The 19,773-nt window shown below is 48.2% G+C and overlaps 4 protein-coding genes across 4 annotated transcripts; 2 read left to right on the plus strand and 2 right to left on the minus strand.

Annotated features, from left to right (window-relative positions):
• Positions 1-19: 19 nt before the first annotated feature.
• On the plus strand, positions 20-1,503 carry F5147DRAFT_725347 (uncharacterized protein). Its single transcript, XM_041439113.1, has 5 exons — positions 20-488; positions 553-823; positions 860-894; positions 959-1,038; positions 1,092-1,503. Exons 1-5 carry the CDS (start codon positions 448-450, stop codon positions 1,289-1,291), a joined length of 627 nt encoding a protein of 208 aa, XP_041286020.1. The 5' UTR covers positions 20-447; the 3' UTR covers positions 1,292-1,503.
• Positions 1,504-2,146: 643 nt separating this feature from the next.
• Positions 2,147-3,362, plus strand: F5147DRAFT_30669 (uncharacterized protein). Its single transcript, XM_041429135.1, has 3 exons — positions 2,147-2,835; positions 2,891-2,981; positions 3,041-3,362. Exons 1-3 carry the CDS (start codon positions 2,320-2,322, stop codon positions 3,232-3,234), a joined length of 801 nt encoding a protein of 266 aa, XP_041286021.1. The 5' UTR covers positions 2,147-2,319; the 3' UTR covers positions 3,235-3,362.
• Positions 3,363-7,621: 4,259 nt separating this feature from the next.
• On the minus strand, positions 7,622-8,124 carry F5147DRAFT_725361 (uncharacterized protein; the record flags this gene model as incomplete). Its single annotated transcript, XM_041439114.1, has 1 exon — positions 7,622-8,124. A coding segment is annotated over exon 1 (252 nt), but the record flags the coding sequence as incomplete, so codon positions are not given.
• Positions 8,125-9,298: 1,174 nt separating this feature from the next.
• On the minus strand, positions 9,299-12,320 carry F5147DRAFT_725369 (uncharacterized protein). The gene is made up of 14 exons (XM_041439115.1): positions 12,120-12,320; positions 11,956-12,062; positions 11,679-11,904; positions 11,523-11,620; positions 11,265-11,470; positions 11,078-11,216; positions 10,947-11,027; positions 10,764-10,888; positions 10,650-10,714; positions 10,455-10,601; positions 10,126-10,401; positions 10,002-10,071; positions 9,683-9,950; positions 9,299-9,632 (listed from the first exon to the last, which is right to left on the minus strand). The coding sequence occupies exons 1-14, from the start codon at positions 12,229-12,231 to the stop codon at positions 9,468-9,470; spliced, it is 2,085 nt and encodes a 694-aa protein (XP_041286023.1). The 5' UTR covers positions 12,232-12,320; the 3' UTR covers positions 9,299-9,467.
• Between the last annotated feature and the right edge of the window lie 7,453 nt (positions 12,321-19,773).

The following is a 19,773-nucleotide window of genomic DNA, read 5'->3' on the forward strand; positions in this document are numbered from 1 at the left end:
TAATTTAGTTATAGGCCAAGCCTTATAAAATTACCTTCGGCCAGACCCCAAACGTCGAGGCGGTCGGCTAAAAGGAGGCAGTAAGTACTGCCGCAGGCGGTTCCGAACATTCAATTCTCACAAGCCATTGGGGCGCACAGCACTGAACAGACCCACTTCAATTTTCACGTTAACCCACGGCGTCCATGGCTGTCCTCCACGGATAAGTATATAGTCTGAACACTGGTCCTGAGACTGCTTTTATCCCGCGCTCATTGTTTCAATTGCAATCCAGTCTCGGTCCGACGATCTTGTCCAGCCTGAGAACGGGCCGCCCCATTCTTTCAAATCCAATACTTCCCTGTGAGCGTGCCAGCTTGCCAAGTGACTACCGGGTTTGCACTTGAATTCACTGTGTTGCCAACTTGAAGTCGTTGCAATAGGATCTACGCCTCCTCAGACGACAAGATGGCCAGCGACTCGACGAGCCGTCGCTCCACATGCTCATCGTACCGTCGTCGTCGTATTCTCCTCATTCCAGCTGTTTCTACTCGCCTTTTGCCTGTTCTTTAGAACGCCATGGTCGCTCCCTCCTCTCAACCTCTCGGGAATATCCTCGTCGCTTTCACGTGCCAGTATCGTTTCGATGGTCAAAGGTCCACCAGTGGAGGAGATATATGGCTTGCTGCATTTCGTGACGAGCGATGACGATCGCATGCTGTCCCATTCGATAAACCCTGCTGCGCCGATCGATCTGAGTGTGTATCTTGGTGGTGACCAACCGGATTGGAAATCCCATATGAGAAAGCTGAGAGAAGAGTATCCACTGATCGTATTCTCGAAGGTATGTCAGGTGCTTCAATTTACTGGATCCTGTGAGGTTCTGATGCTGTGTCTGCATCAGTCATATTGCCCGTGCGTTCTTTTTCCCTTGTAATTTGATTTGTGCGGTAGCCTTATGCGCTCCGGTTCTATGTAGATTCTCAACGAAAGCTAAGAAGTTATTGGAGTCGTATAATCTTTCTCCTCCCCCTAAAATCATCGAAGTTGATCTTCGAGGTATGTCGTGGCTGTGCTTACCTCTATGATGCATGCACTGATTGTTTTTACAGATGATTGGGACTTTATAAAGCTCATCCTTACCCGTCTCACCGAGCATTCTACGTTCCCAAACATCATCCTGAATGGAGAGGGACTCGGCGGAAGCGACGACTTGCACACGTTGCGTGCACAAGGCAAGCTGAAGAAGATGTTTGAGAATGCGGGGATGACGGTAAGGGAAGATATCGTGAAGGAGCGAGAGACGCAATAGAGTTATGGGGTGTCCACGTCATCATATGTGATGAAACCAGTGAGATGTGCTTGAAATCGAACGCTGTATTGTTAACATCTACATATTTATGTGTACTGCTATTATGCTGTTTTGTTCATCCGAGTAGGGGTTTGCGGTGGAACTATTTGTGGGTTTTATGTGACCTATAATGCAACTGCCAATTCACCGGTTATACATGTGTCCAAGAGCATGGTGATAAGCCAGTAGTGGAGTCAATTGTAAGACGGACATGGAGTCAATAAGCTTCCCTGAATAACTTGAGGGCGGACGGGTTTACGGGTTTACCCGTCCGACGTCGGAAAGTCAGCATTATAAATTATGCGGGTTAGACTGACTTTCGACAGGTACGTTTCGATAAGAGAAGAATTGAAGCTGAAGAACAAGGGCATTTGAGTTTGTGGTGTACCTTTCGGAGAGGGTATGGGGAATTCGAATACGTAGTATGATTAACAAACAAATCCGTGCACTGACGGCACTTGAACGGACATGTTTGGATGAGAAGATGCCCGATGGCGATAATCTAGGTCCACCAATGAGAAATATAAGGTACATATACACGATAAGACGACAGAGATCCGTAATACATATGGTTGAGGACAGTTAACAGCGGCGTACACTCAGCGGCGAGGTATATTATATTCCCACGTAAATCCGGAGGCCACGTCGCCACTATAAACGTTTGTTCCATGTGCGTTTCGCCGCATCCATGGCGCATCAAAAGATAATATCGATAAAGATCGGCCGTTTTACGGAGTAACATACCAAATTAGGTATAAGCGGAATTCCCGTGTGACTAAAAAGGTTCGAGCCGATGAGAAGATCAATTAGGCTCGATTCAATTCCTTTTGCTTTTCATTGTTTCGGGTTGCACTCCAACTTCTCGGCCTCGCTTTCAAAATAACCGACCAAAACTTTCATTCACTTGCCATTCATTTATCTAGGCTCTTTTTTAGTCCTCAACGCTCTTTTACCTTTCCCTTCCCGATTAACTCACTCCGTCGGTCATCATGTCGACGCTCCCCATCACCTCCATTCTGCATTCGCTGCAGCACCAACGAAAGTCACTCAATCATAGAGCGACTTCTCTGGCTCTCATCAGCCTTATCGTTGTGTCATTTTACATCTTTTTTGTAGCAAGGCCTTCATTAGACCTTGCTCCAATAGCACTTCGGACCGACGCTCTCGGTCACGCGGGTACACATGGATCACATCAACAAGACAGAGATGATCCTCCACCGTCGTCTAGACTATTCCGTCTACCTTCGAATAGCCAAAGAAAGACAGTCGTCAGCAATCTCAACCGTCCCCAAATAGAATTGGACGAGTCGCAAGAGCTGGCAGCAGTAGCTGCTTTCATAGCAGCACTACCACAGAACATGATTCCACGCTCGATAGACCCAGCCAAACCTATTGACCCCCAACTTGTACTTGACTTCGACACTCGTAGTCCACGCGCCGCAGACGAATTAAACCAGATTGTGCAAGACGTGTGGTCTCGATATCCTGTTATGTTGTTCACCAAGGTTAGTCGCTTCTTCTCCTTCTTAGCCTCATGCTGATGCTCATCGCTCGTCCCAGGCCCACAATGCACATTCTAGGGAAATAAGACGCATCATTGCAGTTATGGACTTACAACCGCCTCCTATGACTTTTGAAGTTGATCAACGAGGTAAGCGGGTTCCCTGACTTTGATTTACTAGTCGCTCATCACTCTACACGTGTTCTCAGAGGACTCAGAAGTTTTGATCCCTTTGTTACATCGTCTCACATCTTCGACCGATCTTCCCCTCATGCTTATTGGGGGCAAGTCCGTTGGCTCCATAGCTGCCATCCGCGAGCTTAACGAGTCCGGCGAACTTCATCGGTTGATTACCAATGCTGGTGCGGTCCTTGACGGCAGAAAGAAGAAGAAAGTGCACTGAGGGACAATACTTTCCGATCGGGCTTTTCCCATCACTTCCGAAAACGACTTAACGACCGGCATGACCATCTCAGCGATCGTATGATCCAAAACTTTCATGCAAATGTACATACCACATCGGATAATCCCAGGTGGATGGAAACTCAAGCGCTATTACATGCCACCACAAATCTCCAACTCTTGTCCCTCGTTTATTTCTCGTGGTGTTATAGCCGGATTATTATAGCTCGCTTTGCTTCTTGCTTTCTTTTGCATAATGGACGCCATCAACAGAATTACCCACAACAATAGAGACATTGATGGATTTTTTTATTTAAGTAATTTTTCTTGTATCTACCGTTGTACGTGTATACGTAGAGGCCAAACAGTACTTAGTAACTGTTCTAGTTTACATGTACATACACAACGGGGGATGCGTTCAACGCCCAGACAATCAATTCAATAATTGAGCTTTTCCTTTTTGGTAAGAGGGAGAAGAGTTCTTGGTATTAGCTCCAGAGTCCAGACTTCGTTAGCATGGGAGTGTTTGACAATATCAGCGCATGGTGTATCACAGAAATTCTTCTAGAAAATCTATACTTGGGTGCGCACGAAGTTCGATTCCGTCTTCCGGTTGGACAACGCCTAGGCGCTCAGGTCTCAGGTCCCCTGCCGTAAATAACAAAGAACGACATTTTTAAACTCAAGGTTGGGGGTTACAATGGGGCAGGCGGCATCTGGAAGCAGTGGCCCCGACTAGTAGACCTGACTTGCTTATCTGAGAGCACGTGCGACCCGTGGCGTTGGCCTGCATTATGTGAACTCGGCGTTAGAATCGATACCGTGAACACGCCTCGAGTGCTGATCATGCGTACGGTGACCAAATAGTAGTCGGACGCGAGAAGCCCTGCTTCGAAGTTCGGGAATCAAGGGCTTTTAGACAACAACCCTGTTATGGCGCTCCACTGGCAACGGATGATGAACATCTTAGCCACCAAAGATAGTCAGAAGCATGTGAGATATGAGTGGTACGAGCGGGCAACACGGGCCAAAATGACTTCATTGAAATGCACGAGACTCTTCGTACGTCACGTTGACAATGTGCCTACATATTTTCCATGGACGCGAACATTGGAAATTAACGGAAGGCCCGTGCACATGACTGCCAGTACTTCTCAGCACTTGCGAGGGTACGGTGTTGCCGCCAGGAATTATGAAACACCAATCAGTCCGTATGACAACCAATAGGTACTTCGAGTACTCTTATGTTGTTTGTACTTGCCAGTGGTACTTTGTTTGTTGATAATAAAGCACTGCGACGTAATGTAATTTGTTGCAAGGCCAGGATATTAACCCCTTGAGGTCATCTTGCCAATCAAAGGTTTTTAACTTGGCAGATTCGGATAACGTTAGAGTCAGACTGGATCCCAGTGGGGTTGGCTTCATCAAGAATTATCACACGCGCCTGCTGTATCGAGGGTGGTTGGCATACACAATAACGCGCTCGTATCATGTCATAGTGGACGCAATTCCGCTGCCTCGTGTAGATGATAACGTTGATTTGTTGCATCGGGGATTCTGTAGCCTGCGACAAGTACGTTTCCCAAGTCATCGAAGCCTATCAGCCGCAGGAGATATAAGTCTGATAGCAAGGATGCGAGGCTTCCTTGACAGGGAAATGGCTTCGACGAGATCATAGAGTCAGCCTAGATGTAGTCAAAGTGTGAGAACCAGGTTATCGGCAGACAAATCAGAGTCAGTGTATGTATCCCTCAGAAGAAAGAATTCGACGTCATAACGAAAAAAAAGTTACACACTCAGGCTGTCTTTGGTGTCGGCATCAGGGTTACCCCGCTGTTGAGAACAGAGTTCCCAAGCTTGTCTGTCTGAGCGTAAATATGGCTCAATCAGCGGGTTGGATTGTGCTACCGAGTGCCACAGAGCGTTCTGTAGCACTCTGTGGTGAATTACGGGTGACCTGCAAGCGTCACGAGTGTAATGGTGGGTCAGAAACTCGTCGAATGCATGCGCCTCCATCAGACCCTTTCTTGAAAGGTTGCTATGACCTTACCTATAATATAGCTACGAAGAATTCAAAAGCCTTGAAAAGCCTTCTGCAGAACAAAGTGACAACAACAACTTGCCGCATGCTTCCGCCGCAAGTCCGGGATATCAACGGCATGTGGCTGGAACCTGAAAGTAGTGCTCAAGCGAGGCCGTCCAACGTATGCCGCATCAGGGTGTCCCGGCAGGTGGACGGCAAATACATAGTGAAGCGGATCAATTGCATCCAGGTCAATCTCAACAAGATAGGCTTCAAGTTGCATATAAGTAACCAAAGCCTGTGCGATCAGGGTGAACATATTGGCGCATTTAATGCTCCTGTGCGTACGTACTGGAAATACCGTTATTCGAAACGTTACGATCCACATCGGGTACATTGTGCGATCCGAGTAACTGCTGTACACCGGGGGTACTGTAATCAGATACGAGCGATCAAGTAGAAGTTGAGAAAACTCATTTGCGTGGCACCGGTCCACCGCAGAAGTCGCCCCCAACGTCATGGACGGGTACGGTTAGGCGGGAGAAGACATTATCTACAGCGAATCAAAGTGTGCATAGACCAACGATAGAAGAGACTCACCGAAGTGTTCACTTGCTTGACCGACTAGTTCGTCCGCATCTTGATCTCGACATTGCAAATGATTCCTCCTAATGTAGCAGGTTATGACATATGTACCAGTGTCCAATGCCTCAGAATTTTCACAGCGAATGCACTGTGCCTTCTGAAGCAATCATCGTTGTGGCGCATAGGCTTCTCTTCGTATGCGAACATTGCAACATATGTGCCTTGTCAATCAGTATTTGAAACCCGTGAGTTCGCTGCCTTACTTGATTTGAGTGATAAGACTACTGCCACGAGCCTGGCGAGTGTAGCCTTGGTGCAGCATAAGTTATGGCGTAGATGAAATGAGATCCGTCCGATTCTATTATCACCGGAAACTTGAACGTTAGGGATTGAAGCAATAGGCTGTGGCTGTGTAATGATGCGATTCCAATTTGCACCTGGTCACCTGTCTAGTAGCCGCGGCGCTGTGCAACCGACGCGGCGGCGACGAACGTCGAGCACGCGGGCATAGAACGCAATGATTGCTGAAGATCAACTCAAATGGAACGCAAGGCTCAAGGTAACAGGACTTTTACACCTTTTACGTGACAGTCTTAACGATGAACAGTAGAAACGTCACCACGCGGCCAGTCGGTCGTCTGACAGGAGATGGACGCGAGCAAGGGCCGCCCGCTGCTGTGCTTCGACCTTGATATGTGTCACAGCCTAGGCAGCTCTTAGTAAAGAAATATTACGTGTCATATCCTTGCTTCCAAATTGACGACGTCGCGGACAGTCCTGCAACTTTTGGCAACCTGTCGGATATCAGGTCTCAGACTCGGGGCAGCTCGCCTTCAGGCTCCATTCACTGAGCTCCCTAAAGTGTCTGATGAGCCAATCTGGCGTGACTATGGTGTCATGGCAGCCGGGCGGCTACAGCGTGGCAGCCGTGGCTCTCATATGCATTGGTTTCTTTCCAGACCACCTTCGAATTCCTTGATCAACACGCTGTTGTGTTGTTGTTTCTTCCCTAGGGAAGCCTTGCAATGAACACGTTATGGTGCATTGTCCGTCCATCTTGGTACTTTTATGACTGCCGTGTACGGTATTCTGGACCCAGTCGGTGTGTTTCAGCGCAGCATAGGATGCACTTGCTGCGTCCGGTTGGATCCAGGACGTCGCTTGGCATATCGCGCACGTCTTATCGTTTACATCGCTTGCGGATAACGATGAAACAATTCAGGAATCATCCGACGCATCAAGCCGATAACAGTAACTTCAAGATCCGGTTTACCATAAACCCCCAAATCAAAAACCACTGTTCGAGTCCTCCTTCGCAATATGCAAGGGGCCTAATGATGTAAGACATCATATGGACTCTCTATCTTGGGCGGCAAGTCAAGCCCCCATGAAGCAATTCATTCCCCTGTGGCGATGTAATTCACAATGTGATCGGGTTCATGTGTTCGTTCACGGCGACGTCCATGGTCAGGTGGTCTCTCTTTTTTATGACTTGGTTGATAATTCGCGGAGAAGACCGGGAAGACATTGCGCAAAAGAATCCGTTTGAACCACAGGCGTATTTGTTTGATCGCAGGTATCCGGCTTGATCCTAATCGACCTACTTTTTCGCATTTGCAATGATTCTCATATGCAATCCGTACATCATGGGCATCCTTATTCACAAAGTCGCGCGCCCCGAGGGTCTGTTTTTTGAAATCAAATTTCATTTCCTATGTGAGTCATAGTTTAATGATGACACCCCCAGTATTCCCAACGCATCTCTGGGCGTACGAATGCTCTGATGTGAGGCGTACCCCCACCAGTCCGCCATTCCCGCTGGCCGTTTTAGACGCGCCACCCTTCGCGGATGAAATGACGTAAAAATACAAACTGTACATGTGTGCAACGAACTAGTGGATAAGAAGACAATACGCATACTCGGCCGCCTGCGCGGACAAGTATGGGAGTCATAGTGCACGCAATAGAAACATGTGCAGAGAATACCCATGGTTGACAGACGGAATGTTCTTTTTCCGGCTGATCGAGACCATGGAATGGGGAACATATGCGACTCCGTGTAGCGAGTCAGAAGGGGTGATAGTGCGGGATGGTATGGTACGATTTTACTTTTCGGATTGGGTGTTGGAGGGACTTATAAGAGCTATATTGGAAGTTACCAGCTGTCCGGAGGTATGTGAGAGAGCGGTATTTCACCGAGGTTAGGAAGTTCTTGGTATTCCAGAAGCATCAACAAAGCTGACGAGGTGGGGAAGGGTCTAGTGCTTCTACTCAACCACATGCATTTCTGTATGGACTCCTTAATTAATTACTTTATTGCATCTTCGAATCCCTAGACAAATCACCCCTTACCATGTGATTTTATTTCTTCGAAATCAGTTGAAGCGGTTATCTCGTCGGTGCGGAAATGAAGGTGTAGTGCAAAATGTAAAGCATAAGCGGCGATCTCCTGCAATATAACTATCCACCTCTTTGGGTTCAAATGGCGGTTTGAGTAGTAAGATCTCTTCGATTCGAGACACAGCAATGGCCTCGAGTTCCTGTTGTCATGCGACAGTTTATCATATCAGGCTTGGAAAGTGCATATCGAGATTTTCCAGTATGAGTGCCTTGATGGCTTCACGGGAGTCCAGTCATGTGTTCCCAAGTGATATCAGGACGCAGGAGGCATACATTTGCTAGCGAAGATATGCGGCGTTTCCTCAAACGGAGAGATGGCGTCGTCCAGGTCGACAACATAGCAAAGACATAAAACATGCAGCCAAAGCAGAGGGCCAATTGTTTAAAGAGCAATGATGATTGGTGTATCAGAGTAATGGGAAACTTAAACCCAACCGTGAACTTGTATTTTCCCCGTTATCAAGGTACTGTGCTATTTTGAGCGGGAGATAGAATGACCCCGCAGGGGGATTAAGGAATTGCTCCGAGTGTAATGGAGGCCAGAGCATCAGGTGTATCACGATTTCGTCGAACGCATGTGCTTTCATCGGGCCCACTATTGAACCAGTGTTGGCCCTGACTATTATCTAGTCAAATAGCAAACCACCTGCCATAGTACGGATTCAGAAACCTGCACAAAAAGGAACCATATCGGACTTTACTGTCACCTCTGGGTTTCCGATGAGTCGACGACAACCTTTTATTAGACGATGAAGTGATTGCATACGCGACGTTATGATCAGGATAGAATTCCAGAGTATGCAAGATAAGGATGTCGTGAAGTAGTTCCATGGTATGGTCAATATTAGTGAAATACCGCTTCGCGGTCCGGGTGATCATTATCATACCCGATTGGCAGGCCCGGTTCGAGATTGCACAAACCGGACAACTGTTGCCGCGTGTCCAGACTAGCTTGGACCTGGAAATAGACTAGCGTTCAAAACGTTTTAGCAAGGACACGGGAAGTTGACCGTCCCGTAGGGTCGCGAGAGAACGGGAAGAAGCAAATCACAAATCGCCAGCAACATGGAAGACTCACGAGATGGCTCACTGTATAACGGAGCATGCTGTCTCCGCATTGCACATGAATCTTCCCCAGCCTTAATTCCGACGTGAACGCCAAATGGTTGGGCTGGCAAGTTAATATTTGGTGGAAGGATCCAACCTTCTGATATTAATGTCTACAACTAAAGCTTCGCCATCGTCTTCAGGCCCACCAAACCTTCGATATCCCTGTACTTATAGTACAGATTAAGTGACTCAGGGTTTGCCACAGTCCCACTCGGCTTTAGATCGGACCCCGAAACAATCTGCTTGACCGCAATCTCGATTTTCTTGCCGTTTACAGTGTACTGCACAAGCATCAGGATCGTCATGTCCACCGCACAGACAGCCTACGTACAGGGATATCTGGGGTGTCGAACACGTAGGCTGGAACGTGTCTCGGGCTAAGGCTGGTTCTGATCGCGCTCTTTATGCGGTCAATGAGGGCAGGTGTGAGCTTGTGCCCTGAGCGCATCTTCAGAAAGAGCAGGACACGCTCGTCGGGGTCTTGTGTCCTCCGTTGACCCACACACAATGAATCATCGACCTCGTCAGAGAAAAACTCCAGGACAGAGTAGATCTCCGCTGAGCCGAAACGAACACCAGAGGGGTTGAGTACGCCATCGCTGTGGAAATGATTAGATCAGCTTATAACAAAGCTTAATAATAGTCAGTACCTCCGCCCTAGAAAGATGAACCCTGTCGTCTTCGGATTTTTGACCACAAAATCCCCTTGACGCCACACTCCTGTACCAACGTGAACACGCACGTCGATATCTAGATAAAATCAGGAGAACGTACCTGGGTACATGTCGTAATATGCCTGTCGAAACTTTTTGCCAGACTCGTCGCCCCAGAAACAAACAGGTATCGAAGGATGCGGACGTGTGATGACGAGCTCGCCAGGCTGACCTGTGTTCTCAATGTTCTTTCCCATAGGATCGAATAATTCAACAGCCATGCCAAGAGATTTGCCTTGAAGTTCTGTATGAAACGCATAGTTAGTCCAATTTAGGAGAATGATAGTTCCGACACAACCTCCAGCATATAGTGGGAAACTCGACACACAAGAGACAACTGAGGAGTGCTAGTTTAGGCACATAGAAAGGGGCGACCCGACGAAAACTTACATGCACAGAACACGTCTGTCCCCCCAGAAGACGAACCTATGAGCAGCTTCCTACCAAACGCCTCGTGCGCCCACTCCATTAAAGATGCAGTTGTTACAGCTCCTGTGACTGTCATCGCGCGAAGAGCTTCAAAGGATGCAATTTCAACTACAAAAGTAGTTAGCATCAACTCTCAAGACTATGATCCGACCATACGCGGTTTGATACCCCTCATCTGGACTTCGGTCAGGAAGCGTGGACTTGTGCCCAATACCGTGACACTAAAAGAATTTAGTCACTGATTGTCTGCGCTCGCTAGTGTCTTCGCACCCCTGGTCATTAATGAACTTGAGATAACCCCTGATGTCAGGGTGGAATGGTGACCCATCGTAGAGGACAATGCGTGCACCACATGCAAGACCTGAGAGCATGAATGGCCACATCATCCAGCCCGTCTTGTATGGGTATGAGCTGATCACTTCACGCACAGCATGTGTATATCGGACTGCTTACTGTAGTGTATTGAAAATAGACATCAGTCGGAAGGATTCCGAAGCCAACCATACAGTCCTTCTTGCTGTTCATAAGGGCGCCCTGCACAGGAAGATAAATAGTAGAATATGGCACGTTAGCGGGAGGCGTACCCCACCGCAGTGTACTATGCATTTCGGCGGACCACTTGTCCCGGAGGAGTATAGGATGTACAATGGATGACTGAAAGGTAACTGCTCAAATTCCAGTGGTCGACCGTCATCTGATGCAAGGAAAGAATCCAACGTAACACTAAACAAAGGTCAAGTGAGAACACGCGTTAAGGAGTCGTGAACAAACCTGTTGGGTATGTTTAGAGACTCTGGGACGGTCTTTCCGGTCTTCACACTCGGTAAGGTAATGATGCGCTCTACGCCAGATGTGCGGAGGTCCTGCTCCACGTCCGAAGCCTTCTGCACTAGGTTGATTGTCTTCCCGGCATAAAAAATCTCCGTTTCTGTGAAAATGAGCCTTGGCTTGATCTGCCTGTACCTATCAAGTATGCCCTAGTCAAGGTGGAACGTCTTGCGAGTCTATGAGAGATACGATACGGCTGACCTGGGTACCCATGTCAGTTGCGGTACTGGAGAATATTGCTCCTACACTGGAAGCCGCAAGAGCAACTACCACAGCGGTGATGGAGTTGGATATGATAGCTGCGATCATTTAAGGTTAACAATTGTGGCAAACTCTATAGGTGTCTCCTTCGCTCACCAGCAACCCTGTCTCCAACCTTCAATCCATTCGCGCGCATTGCAGCTGCCATTTTGCGTACCATCTCTCTTAGCTGACGGAATGTATAATGCGTCACGACTCCGAGTTCATTGCCTGCTGTGCAAGCGATTCCATCGTCGTCTCGGTAGAGAAGGTTCTCAGCGTAGTTGAGGCGTGCTCCGGGAAACCATTCGGGTACTTCTTCATATTTGCCCTTTTGGACTATCTATGGTGATATTCAAGATCATAAGGAAAAGAACAATATGAGCTGACACACCTTTGTGGGATCTGGGGGAACAGAAGACAGAATTCCCATGAACTGCCAGAGGTCGAGCCAGAAGGTGTAATTGGATATCGAGTATGCATGGAGGTCATGATAGTCCTCTACAGCACGAAAAGGCTCCAATCAGGCTCTCATTCTATGAGAGACGTCAAACGCACTGAGTTTCAGGTTGTGCTTGAGGTTAATTTCACGCCTGAACTTCTCGCAGACGACATGAGACGGGTAAGCGGGTGTCCAAATAAGACGTGACTGGTCGAACTGAGCACTCATTGTAGGACACTTGAATCACTTTGCAGTTGGCTTGGGTGGTGATTTGCCTGCAGGGGAATTTCGGGTCGCGCTCAGCTTAAGGCGTCCTCTCCCACGGCCGGAATGTTAATGATGCATGACCTGGTGCAGGCCTATTTTGAAGCAGTTCAGAAGCAAGCAAATTTTTGTTGGCACTCCGTGTGCTATATTGATGTGAGACCCGGTCGTCCTTGCATCGTAGTTCCGTAACCATTTTTTCGTCTACTACTGTTTGAAGATTGTAGCTGGCATCACTGGAGGCTGCTGCAACTTGCGAGTGGTGGAACAGATGTGAAACCGGTCTCGAACTACTTGGCCACGGCAACCTCGGTATTGACTTGAAAGCCGGCTTGAGGGAATTGAGAGGACGACCTCCATTGACCAGAGCATCTGCTAGTACATCCTGAGTTCTGCTACATTTTGCCCACCACACTAGCTACAGGCTGAGTAGCAATAGACAATATAAGATTCCGTTGTTAGAGTGGTAAACTCTTGAAGTACAAACCGTTCTGTGGCCACGTGCACGCGGGCTTCCACTTTGGGGCGTAGTATTCTCAGAATGTCAGGGATTTAGACACTCTGGGGCCAGAATCTGGGGCAGACTCTGGGGCCCATTGGCAAGTCCGGCAGAGTACAGCTGAGTTTAAACACCGTTTGATGACAAAGCCCGCTCATTGCTGATGAGCGTCTCCCGCCTGCCCGCCTGCTCGCCGCTGCCTGCCAGTATGCAGCTGTTGTTGGAATAATGCATTCATGCTCCGCCCCAAGTCTACCTTATGACAATGCCATGCCCGCTACCCATCTCTTATCTGCCCCCTTCCTGTGTTTCCCGCCTGCCAGCCCTCCCGCCCTCTTCCTGCACGCCCGTGTCCGCCTCATCATATCTTCACTGCAGCAAAATGATCTGGCGGGGTGGTTGTGGTGGTGGCTGACAGAGATCGCATCGGTGTGGCTGACGGCAGTAGGGTGCGGTGAAAAATTATCCAGCCAGTTATCAACTGGGTTATTAACCCAGGAGATGGCAGTTAATTATTAACTGACATTTTTTAACACATATTGACAGTCGGCACGTGATTTTTTCGTCCAAGCTATCAACTGTTATTAACTGGTCGAAAACAGGTGCACATTGCCTTCCAAGGGGAGCTTTGCCAGTAAAAGGCGAAAATCAGCTGCTGCAGAACTCAGAATAAGGCCATCGTGAACTGTTTTGGATGGAACTGAGGTGTCAAGAACTGAACCACTCATAGCCGTCAAATCTGTAAGGAGGTCTGCGATACAAGCAAAAAGTTAGATCAGTAGAATTTTGATTGACATATCTATCATCCCAATCACTCCGTTGTCCAACACTCCGAAAAATGTTCCTGACATATTAGTATGATTCAGGTGCAATCCAATGGCTGGAATAACACAAATATGTCAGTATGAGATTCTACGAGCCTTTATCCACCCAACATGAGGCAAATCAGGACGAATTTGATATAACGGCATGCCTAGGATGCCATGGTAGGACATGGTACATTATTTACAGTTCTTGACCGGTGTCCCTCCAGTGTTGAATTATTTACAGTTAATAACCTGGTTAATAACTCGGTTAATTAACCACTGTTAGAGTCTGTTCGGCCACCATTATTTGTGCAAGTTAGAATTTGGTTCTGGCTTTGCTAATTGTCGGAGCTTGAACAAGATGTCATGCTCCGATAACGCTTACCGTATGCCTTGTCCTACTATCAATACAATGCCTCTTGATCCTGATTACGACGAGGACGCTAACGAGGACGAATACGACCTTGTGGAGGCAGAGGATATGGACGACAATGCAGAGGAGAGTGATAAGAGGTATCTGGCATGCATCATGCAGATGGCCATGCATGCTATGTGCACGGTCATTACAGTCCTCAACTCAACAACTACCGCACTCGAAGCTTACTCAAACACCTACTACGACAAAGAGCCGTATCATACCTCCGCTTTGTCGGGGACTGCATGGGTCACTGAACTTCTCACTGGACACCCTGAACACATCAGATGCGAGCTCGGGGTCCACAAGCACGTTTTCTATGTGCTCATCAATCTCCTTCGGCAAGCAGGATGCAGAGATTCCAGGCATGTACTGCTAGAAGAGCAGCTTGCTATATTCCTCTATGCGTCTGTCATGGGTCTCTCGATTCACCATCTTGGTGAACGCTTTCAGCGGTCCAACGAAACAATATCAAAGTACGTATATTGTTGCTGTCCTGGTATCAAGCTTATGTTCTTTCAGGTATTTTAAACGGGTTCTTTTCGCATTCTCCTCGCCACCGATATATACGACATACGTCCGCCTGCCCGACATAGATAGCCCTCCTCCCCCCAAAATCACGAAAAACCCGAAGTTCTTCCCATTCTTTGTTGACGCTATCAGAGCCATTGACGGTACACACATTGCATGCCATCCTTTTGGTGAAGATTGGCATGCCACTTGGGATTGCAAGGGGAACTTCTCTCAAAACTGCCTCATGGCATGTTCATTCAAACTTTCGTTTACCTACATGTTGAGTGGTTGGGAGGGGTCAGCTGCAGATGCTCGTGTCTATCACGATGCTCATACTACCGATTTCAATATCCCTGAGGGAAAGTATTATCTTGCGGATGCTGGATTTGGCTCGTGCGATGAGCTTCTGGTCCTGTTTCGGGGCGTGTGTTATCATCTTGCAGAGTGGGGTCGTGCTAATACTTTGTATGATGCGTTCTGCTAGTACCATTCATACTTATATTCACATCATTACATAGGCCTCGTAATCGCAAAGAACTTTTCAATTTGCGTCATGCAATGCTTTGAAATGCTGTTGAGCGCATTTTTGGTGTCATCAAGCGCCAATTTCGTATCCTTCTCCTCCCGCCAGAGTACAAAATGGACATTCAAGCGCGCATTCCTCCTGCCTTGTGTCTTGTGCACAACGTTATTCGAGTTCACGATCCAAACGACATGATGGACTATCGTAATGTGTTAGATGCGCACATTCTCACTGACACTGGAGACCTTGCTAATGGTCCTCCTACTGAGCACGCACGCACTCGTGCGAGCCTCTGTCGTGACCAGATTGCTAGTGAGATGTGGGAGGCCTACAACAGGGAAAGGATTCAGAGGGGGAGCAGGCAATCATAGAACCACTAGTACTGTAGTCGCGTTAACACCATAGCCATTCGGACCCTCATCGATGACTATGATCCAAAGTATCTCCGTCAAATGATGACATTGTTGTCAGATCAAGACCGGACCCTTATTGATGACTATGATCCATAGAAATAGTGATATTGCTTTGCTACTACAAGTACAATACAAGAGAACACGACACGACAAGAATACATGTAACGCTACTTTGAATGCTGCTCTAAAAACAACCGCCGAAGACTATCTACCTCAATAGCGAGATAAATATCAATGATAGCGATGTTGGCCTAAAATTTATTCAAGATATTGAGTAGTTGTACGTCCTCTAGACCCTCACTCTGCAACTTTTTCACTGCCTTCTGCCTGCGCAAAGGGATGGGATCTACTGATCGCACCAAGGTGTTGGAGGTGTTGGCCTCAAGAGCATTGGCCGTGCGCTCTAACGTCATGTTAAGACCGCCAATATTAGTCCCCATCTGCTGGATGGCCACAGGCATCATCAGGTGTGCAGACTTCGCCGAGTCTCCCGATTTCGTTGAATGTGGGGGGCGGGTAACGATATCAAGCGTACTTTCGTCATCATCAATCAGCTTCCGTTTACTGGAAGCTGTTGATGATGGCGCACTAACACGGACCGACTCAAGGGAGGGTTGCTGTGCAGCGTCGAATGGAGGGAGGCTCTCTGGGGTAAGGGGGGTTGCGCGCTGGCCGCCTGAAATAGAGCCGGGGAACTTGATCCCATCGAGCGCATCTCCAAGGTCCATCATATGGATCTCGTCAAAGGAAAGGGAGGTGACTGCGCTGCTAGAAGAAGGCGAAGGAATGATGGGAGGTGGTGTTGCGATGGTGGCAAAGAACAAGTTGTTGTTACCTGGCTTGACAGGTATGAGACCTTTCAGCGCCTCATAGTGCTTCCAACCCTTGTCCCAAAGGCCTTTGGCCTTTGGATTTTTCTATTGATTCATAGTAATTAGCATTGTCATAGTAGTTTGATGCGAATTAAAATCACTTTACCTTCACAAAGTCGGTCCACATGTTTTTGGACTCTGGAGTGATTGAAGCTCCGTGTTCCATGCTGTAAGATAGTCCGGAAGCATTGGCCACTTTGTTGACGATGTTGAATGTACCACGGAGCTGAAACTCGATCATTAGTGAGGGTACCAAGGCTGATATAGTAGTAGTACATACCCGCCCCCATTTTGATTGACATGCTGCTGCTGTTTTGCTTGCACCCGAGCAGGGGTGTTTTTCCATTTCAGCGGCAGCAGCAACCCAAAACGTGTGATCAAAGTTCATACCTAGTGATGTGCACGGCCTGGCCTCAAGCCGTGGGCCAGGCCAGGCCAGGTCCATATAGGCCAGGCCAGGCCAGGCCAAAGTCATGGCCTGACCAGGGCTTTGGCCCGGCCCATGATTCTGGAAAGCCAGGAGCCGGTGGCTCAGGCCACGGCTTTGAGAGTATTTTGGCTGTGTGGGAAACATTTGTGTAAAAATAGAATGAGCGCAAATTGGTTCCTGATGTTGAGCACAACGGTCGCTTCAAGACTCAACTTTGACGTCATGACAATGTCTGTCTAATATATGTCACGCTAATCATTATGCACTATTTACTGAGTTGCAGGTCCACTCCACGGACATCCTGCACGACATTCTCTGGCTTCGATATTCATCCAACATGTGATGTGTTCACCTGATCTTGACTTAACATTATATTGCAGCTCTTTGCGGCAGCTTGGGCGGCGGCTTTTGGAACCTTGCAGCGCCCGTCAGTAATTCACATTCCTTTGCAAGTCTCTGGCAACTTGCAAGCTTAGCGACCATCATATTTGTTTTCAGACAAAAAGAATGTATATTCAACGGTAAGTTTTTCATATCTACTTCCCACCACTACTTCTCTCTGATGGTTGGAACCGTCCATACAGACAGCGACGATGAGTGTCACGCATGGCCCATCCGCCGAACCAAGTCGCCCACTCACACTAAATCAATAGGAAACCTCTTCTGCGCGCGGGTGGATTGTATCCAGCGCTCCCTATGCTACTCAACATCTTCCTTCCTGCTCGTCTCATCCATCTCCTCTCCCTCACTCTCCTCCTCGCCTTCTTCCCTCCTCCTGCTCTCATTCGTCATCCGCATTCGTCTGAGCTACATCAGCAGTTGCTGACGTGCACTGGGCGTTTGCGCATGGTGTTTGTGGTGTTGGGAATGGCATGGTGGAGCTTGTCCATGTCGATATCCCACTATCACAAAGAAGCCGCCAACATTCCACTGCTGCTCTCGACTGCCACGATTCATCACCAGGTGAGTCATGTGGTTGAATCCTGGTTTCACAACGACCTGCTCATGCTCACTTTGTCAGAATTGCAAATTCCCTACTTGAGCCACGGCTCAGGCCAGAGCCGGGCCAAAGCCAGCCATCATTTGCGGCTTTGGCCCAGCTTGGATTTTTTGCAGGCCAGAGCCGTCTGAAGCCAGGCCAAAGCCGCGGCTTTTGGGCCAAGCCGGGCCGGAACATCACTATTCATACCATCACCACCTTGTGAGCGGTTGGTGGTGACATACTGGATGAGGACGGTTTCATCTGCTTCCGTCCACACACACCGATCTCTCGCTTCCGTTAGCTCTGCACCACCATGGGCACTTTTTCTGCCCCGAGACATCCTGTAAGAGTTGCGATGATGGATAGATTGTAGACGGGTAACAGGCATGCCTACTACTTAGTATTGATTGATTAATAAGGTTGGTCACACTGTGACCAGCACGGTCCTATGATTATGAAAGCAAAATATAGATTCTAGACCTGCGTAAACTGGCGCAAATATTGGTGGCCGAACAGACTCTAAGCTCTCGGCCACTGTATCCCGACGGTTACCCTGATCGATTTCGGCCTCTCAAGGCCTTCAAATTTATCCAACTCCACCAGCTGTGATTTATCCAAATTTTCGTAATGATCTTCGTGCTGTATAAAGTCATGGGCCGCCTTTGCAGAACAGGTGAATCGTAGCTCTACATTGATCGTATTGAAATTTGTATATTGCTCTCCTGTCGTCTTCCTCCCGCCAGCTCTATGTGCCAGTGCCATTAGGCCTCTTGATCCCTTGCAATGGACGCTTTCTCGCGCAGCGTTCGTCAAGGTGCACTCCTAACTGTTGCGGGAGCTGGTGGAGCAAGGCCGCGCAGTATGTTGGACCCAGTTGTCACGCTCCCGCATACCATTGAGTAATCTAGATTCTGTTTGCATCAGGTGATATTGGTGGACTTCCCCATACGAAACTAGATACCGCCTGGGGTCCTTAACACAAGAGTCCGGGCTGCTCAGCTTCCGCCTTCGTAACATGGTAGATGGAATCTACTGAAGTACTGAAGACCAGTCCGCGCAAATACGGCAACTGGCTGCAATAGAATGTTGTCAAATCCCGCATCCATATATTGCCTGATTTTTCCCGTTTTCTTCTTCCTCCGCTGTTCTGCAACCTTCGGAAGGCGGCAGAATATGGTCCAAGATGATCAAGATCCTGTCCATGTTCCACTTGGTATTGCACTAATTGCGGTCTCGCAGTTGTCCTCCGAGTTCCAGTCGCTCGTACATCTTACTGGATCTTCTGATCACCGACTTCCCTACGCAAGTCGTTGAATAGTATTGTTGGTCCCATCGTTCAGGTGCCCAGGAAGTGGCGTGGTGTCCTACCGTGAGTTTTGGACCTTTGTTAAGGACTTTGTTGCCATCGGGCAAGCAAACCTGGCCAGAGGCAATCGCATTCGGTGTGTCGCTGCCGAGTTAGGTGTTATTGTTCAGCATTACATTTTTCGCATCGCTGGCGGACGGCGATGCAATAGTCCAAGGGACCTCGAATGCACTGTCAAAAACAGTGGCTTCACCTGGTCCGTCACGCATTGCCGAATTCAGTCCAAAGTCATTTACCATGCACAACGGGCCTTTAACTGATCAGCGACATCATACAAACTTACCTGCAGAATTGGTAATTTGCATTCTTGTCGGTTTGCCGCGCTATGATTGGCGATGAGTCGAGCCCCATGAAACAATTCATTTGCTGCGGTATGCAGTTCTCCGGATTTCGTGTGATCGGGTCCATGTGGCCTGTCGACCATGATGTTGCAGGCCAGATCGTCTCTTTCCTACAAAAATCTAGTTGATAATCAAGGAAGATTGGACTGTATGTGCTGCACAAGGCTGTGAAGATGTCATTCCGTTCGAATAGCAGATTGGATTTGTTCACATAGGCGTCAAGGTTCGAGATCCACTGTATTTGTATGCCATGTTTTTTTCTTACTTTCGCAGTTATCCAGATGTCCAAAAAGCAGGTTGGGCTGTATGTTGTAGGATGAGGAGGACGAACTCGGTAGGAAGGTTA

Source organism: Suillus discolor (assembly GCF_016758755.1).
Source record: "Suillus discolor strain FC423 chromosome Unknown F5147scaffold_108, whole genome shotgun sequence".
Taxonomy (NCBI): domain Eukaryota; kingdom Fungi; phylum Basidiomycota; class Agaricomycetes; order Boletales; family Suillaceae; genus Suillus; species Suillus discolor.

Coding starts and splice junctions, on each gene's coding strand:
- F5147DRAFT_725347 (XM_041439113.1), top strand. CDS start 448: ATGGCCAGCGACTCGACGAGCCGTCGCTCCACATGCTCATC. Junction 489..552: donor CGTCGCTCCACATGCTCATC/GTACCGTCGTCG, acceptor CCTGTTCTTTAG/AACGCCATGGTCGCTCCCTC. Junction 824..859: donor CACTGATCGTATTCTCGAAG/GTATGTCAGGTG, acceptor GGATCCTGTGAG/GTTCTGATGCTGTGTCTGCA.
- F5147DRAFT_30669 (XM_041429135.1), top strand. CDS start 2,320: ATGTCGACGCTCCCCATCACCTCCATTCTGCATTCGCTGCAGCACCAA. Junction 2,836..2,890: donor CTGTTATGTTGTTCACCAAG/GTTAGTCGCTTC, acceptor CGCTCGTCCCAG/GCCCACAATGCACATTCTAG. Junction 2,982..3,040: donor TTTTGAAGTTGATCAACGAG/GTAAGCGGGTTC, acceptor ACGTGTTCTCAG/AGGACTCAGAAGTTTTGATC.
- F5147DRAFT_725369 (XM_041439115.1), bottom strand. CDS start 12,231: ATGAGTGCTCAGTTCGACCAGTCACGTCTTATTTGGACACCCGCTTAC. Junction 10,889..10,946: donor TCTATTTTCAATACACTACA/GTAAGCAGTCCG, acceptor TACCCATACAAG/ACGGGCTGGATGATGTGGCC. Junction 10,715..10,763: donor AAGTTCATTAATGACCAGGG/GTGCGAAGACAC, acceptor AAATTCTTTTAG/TGTCACGGTATTGGGCACAA.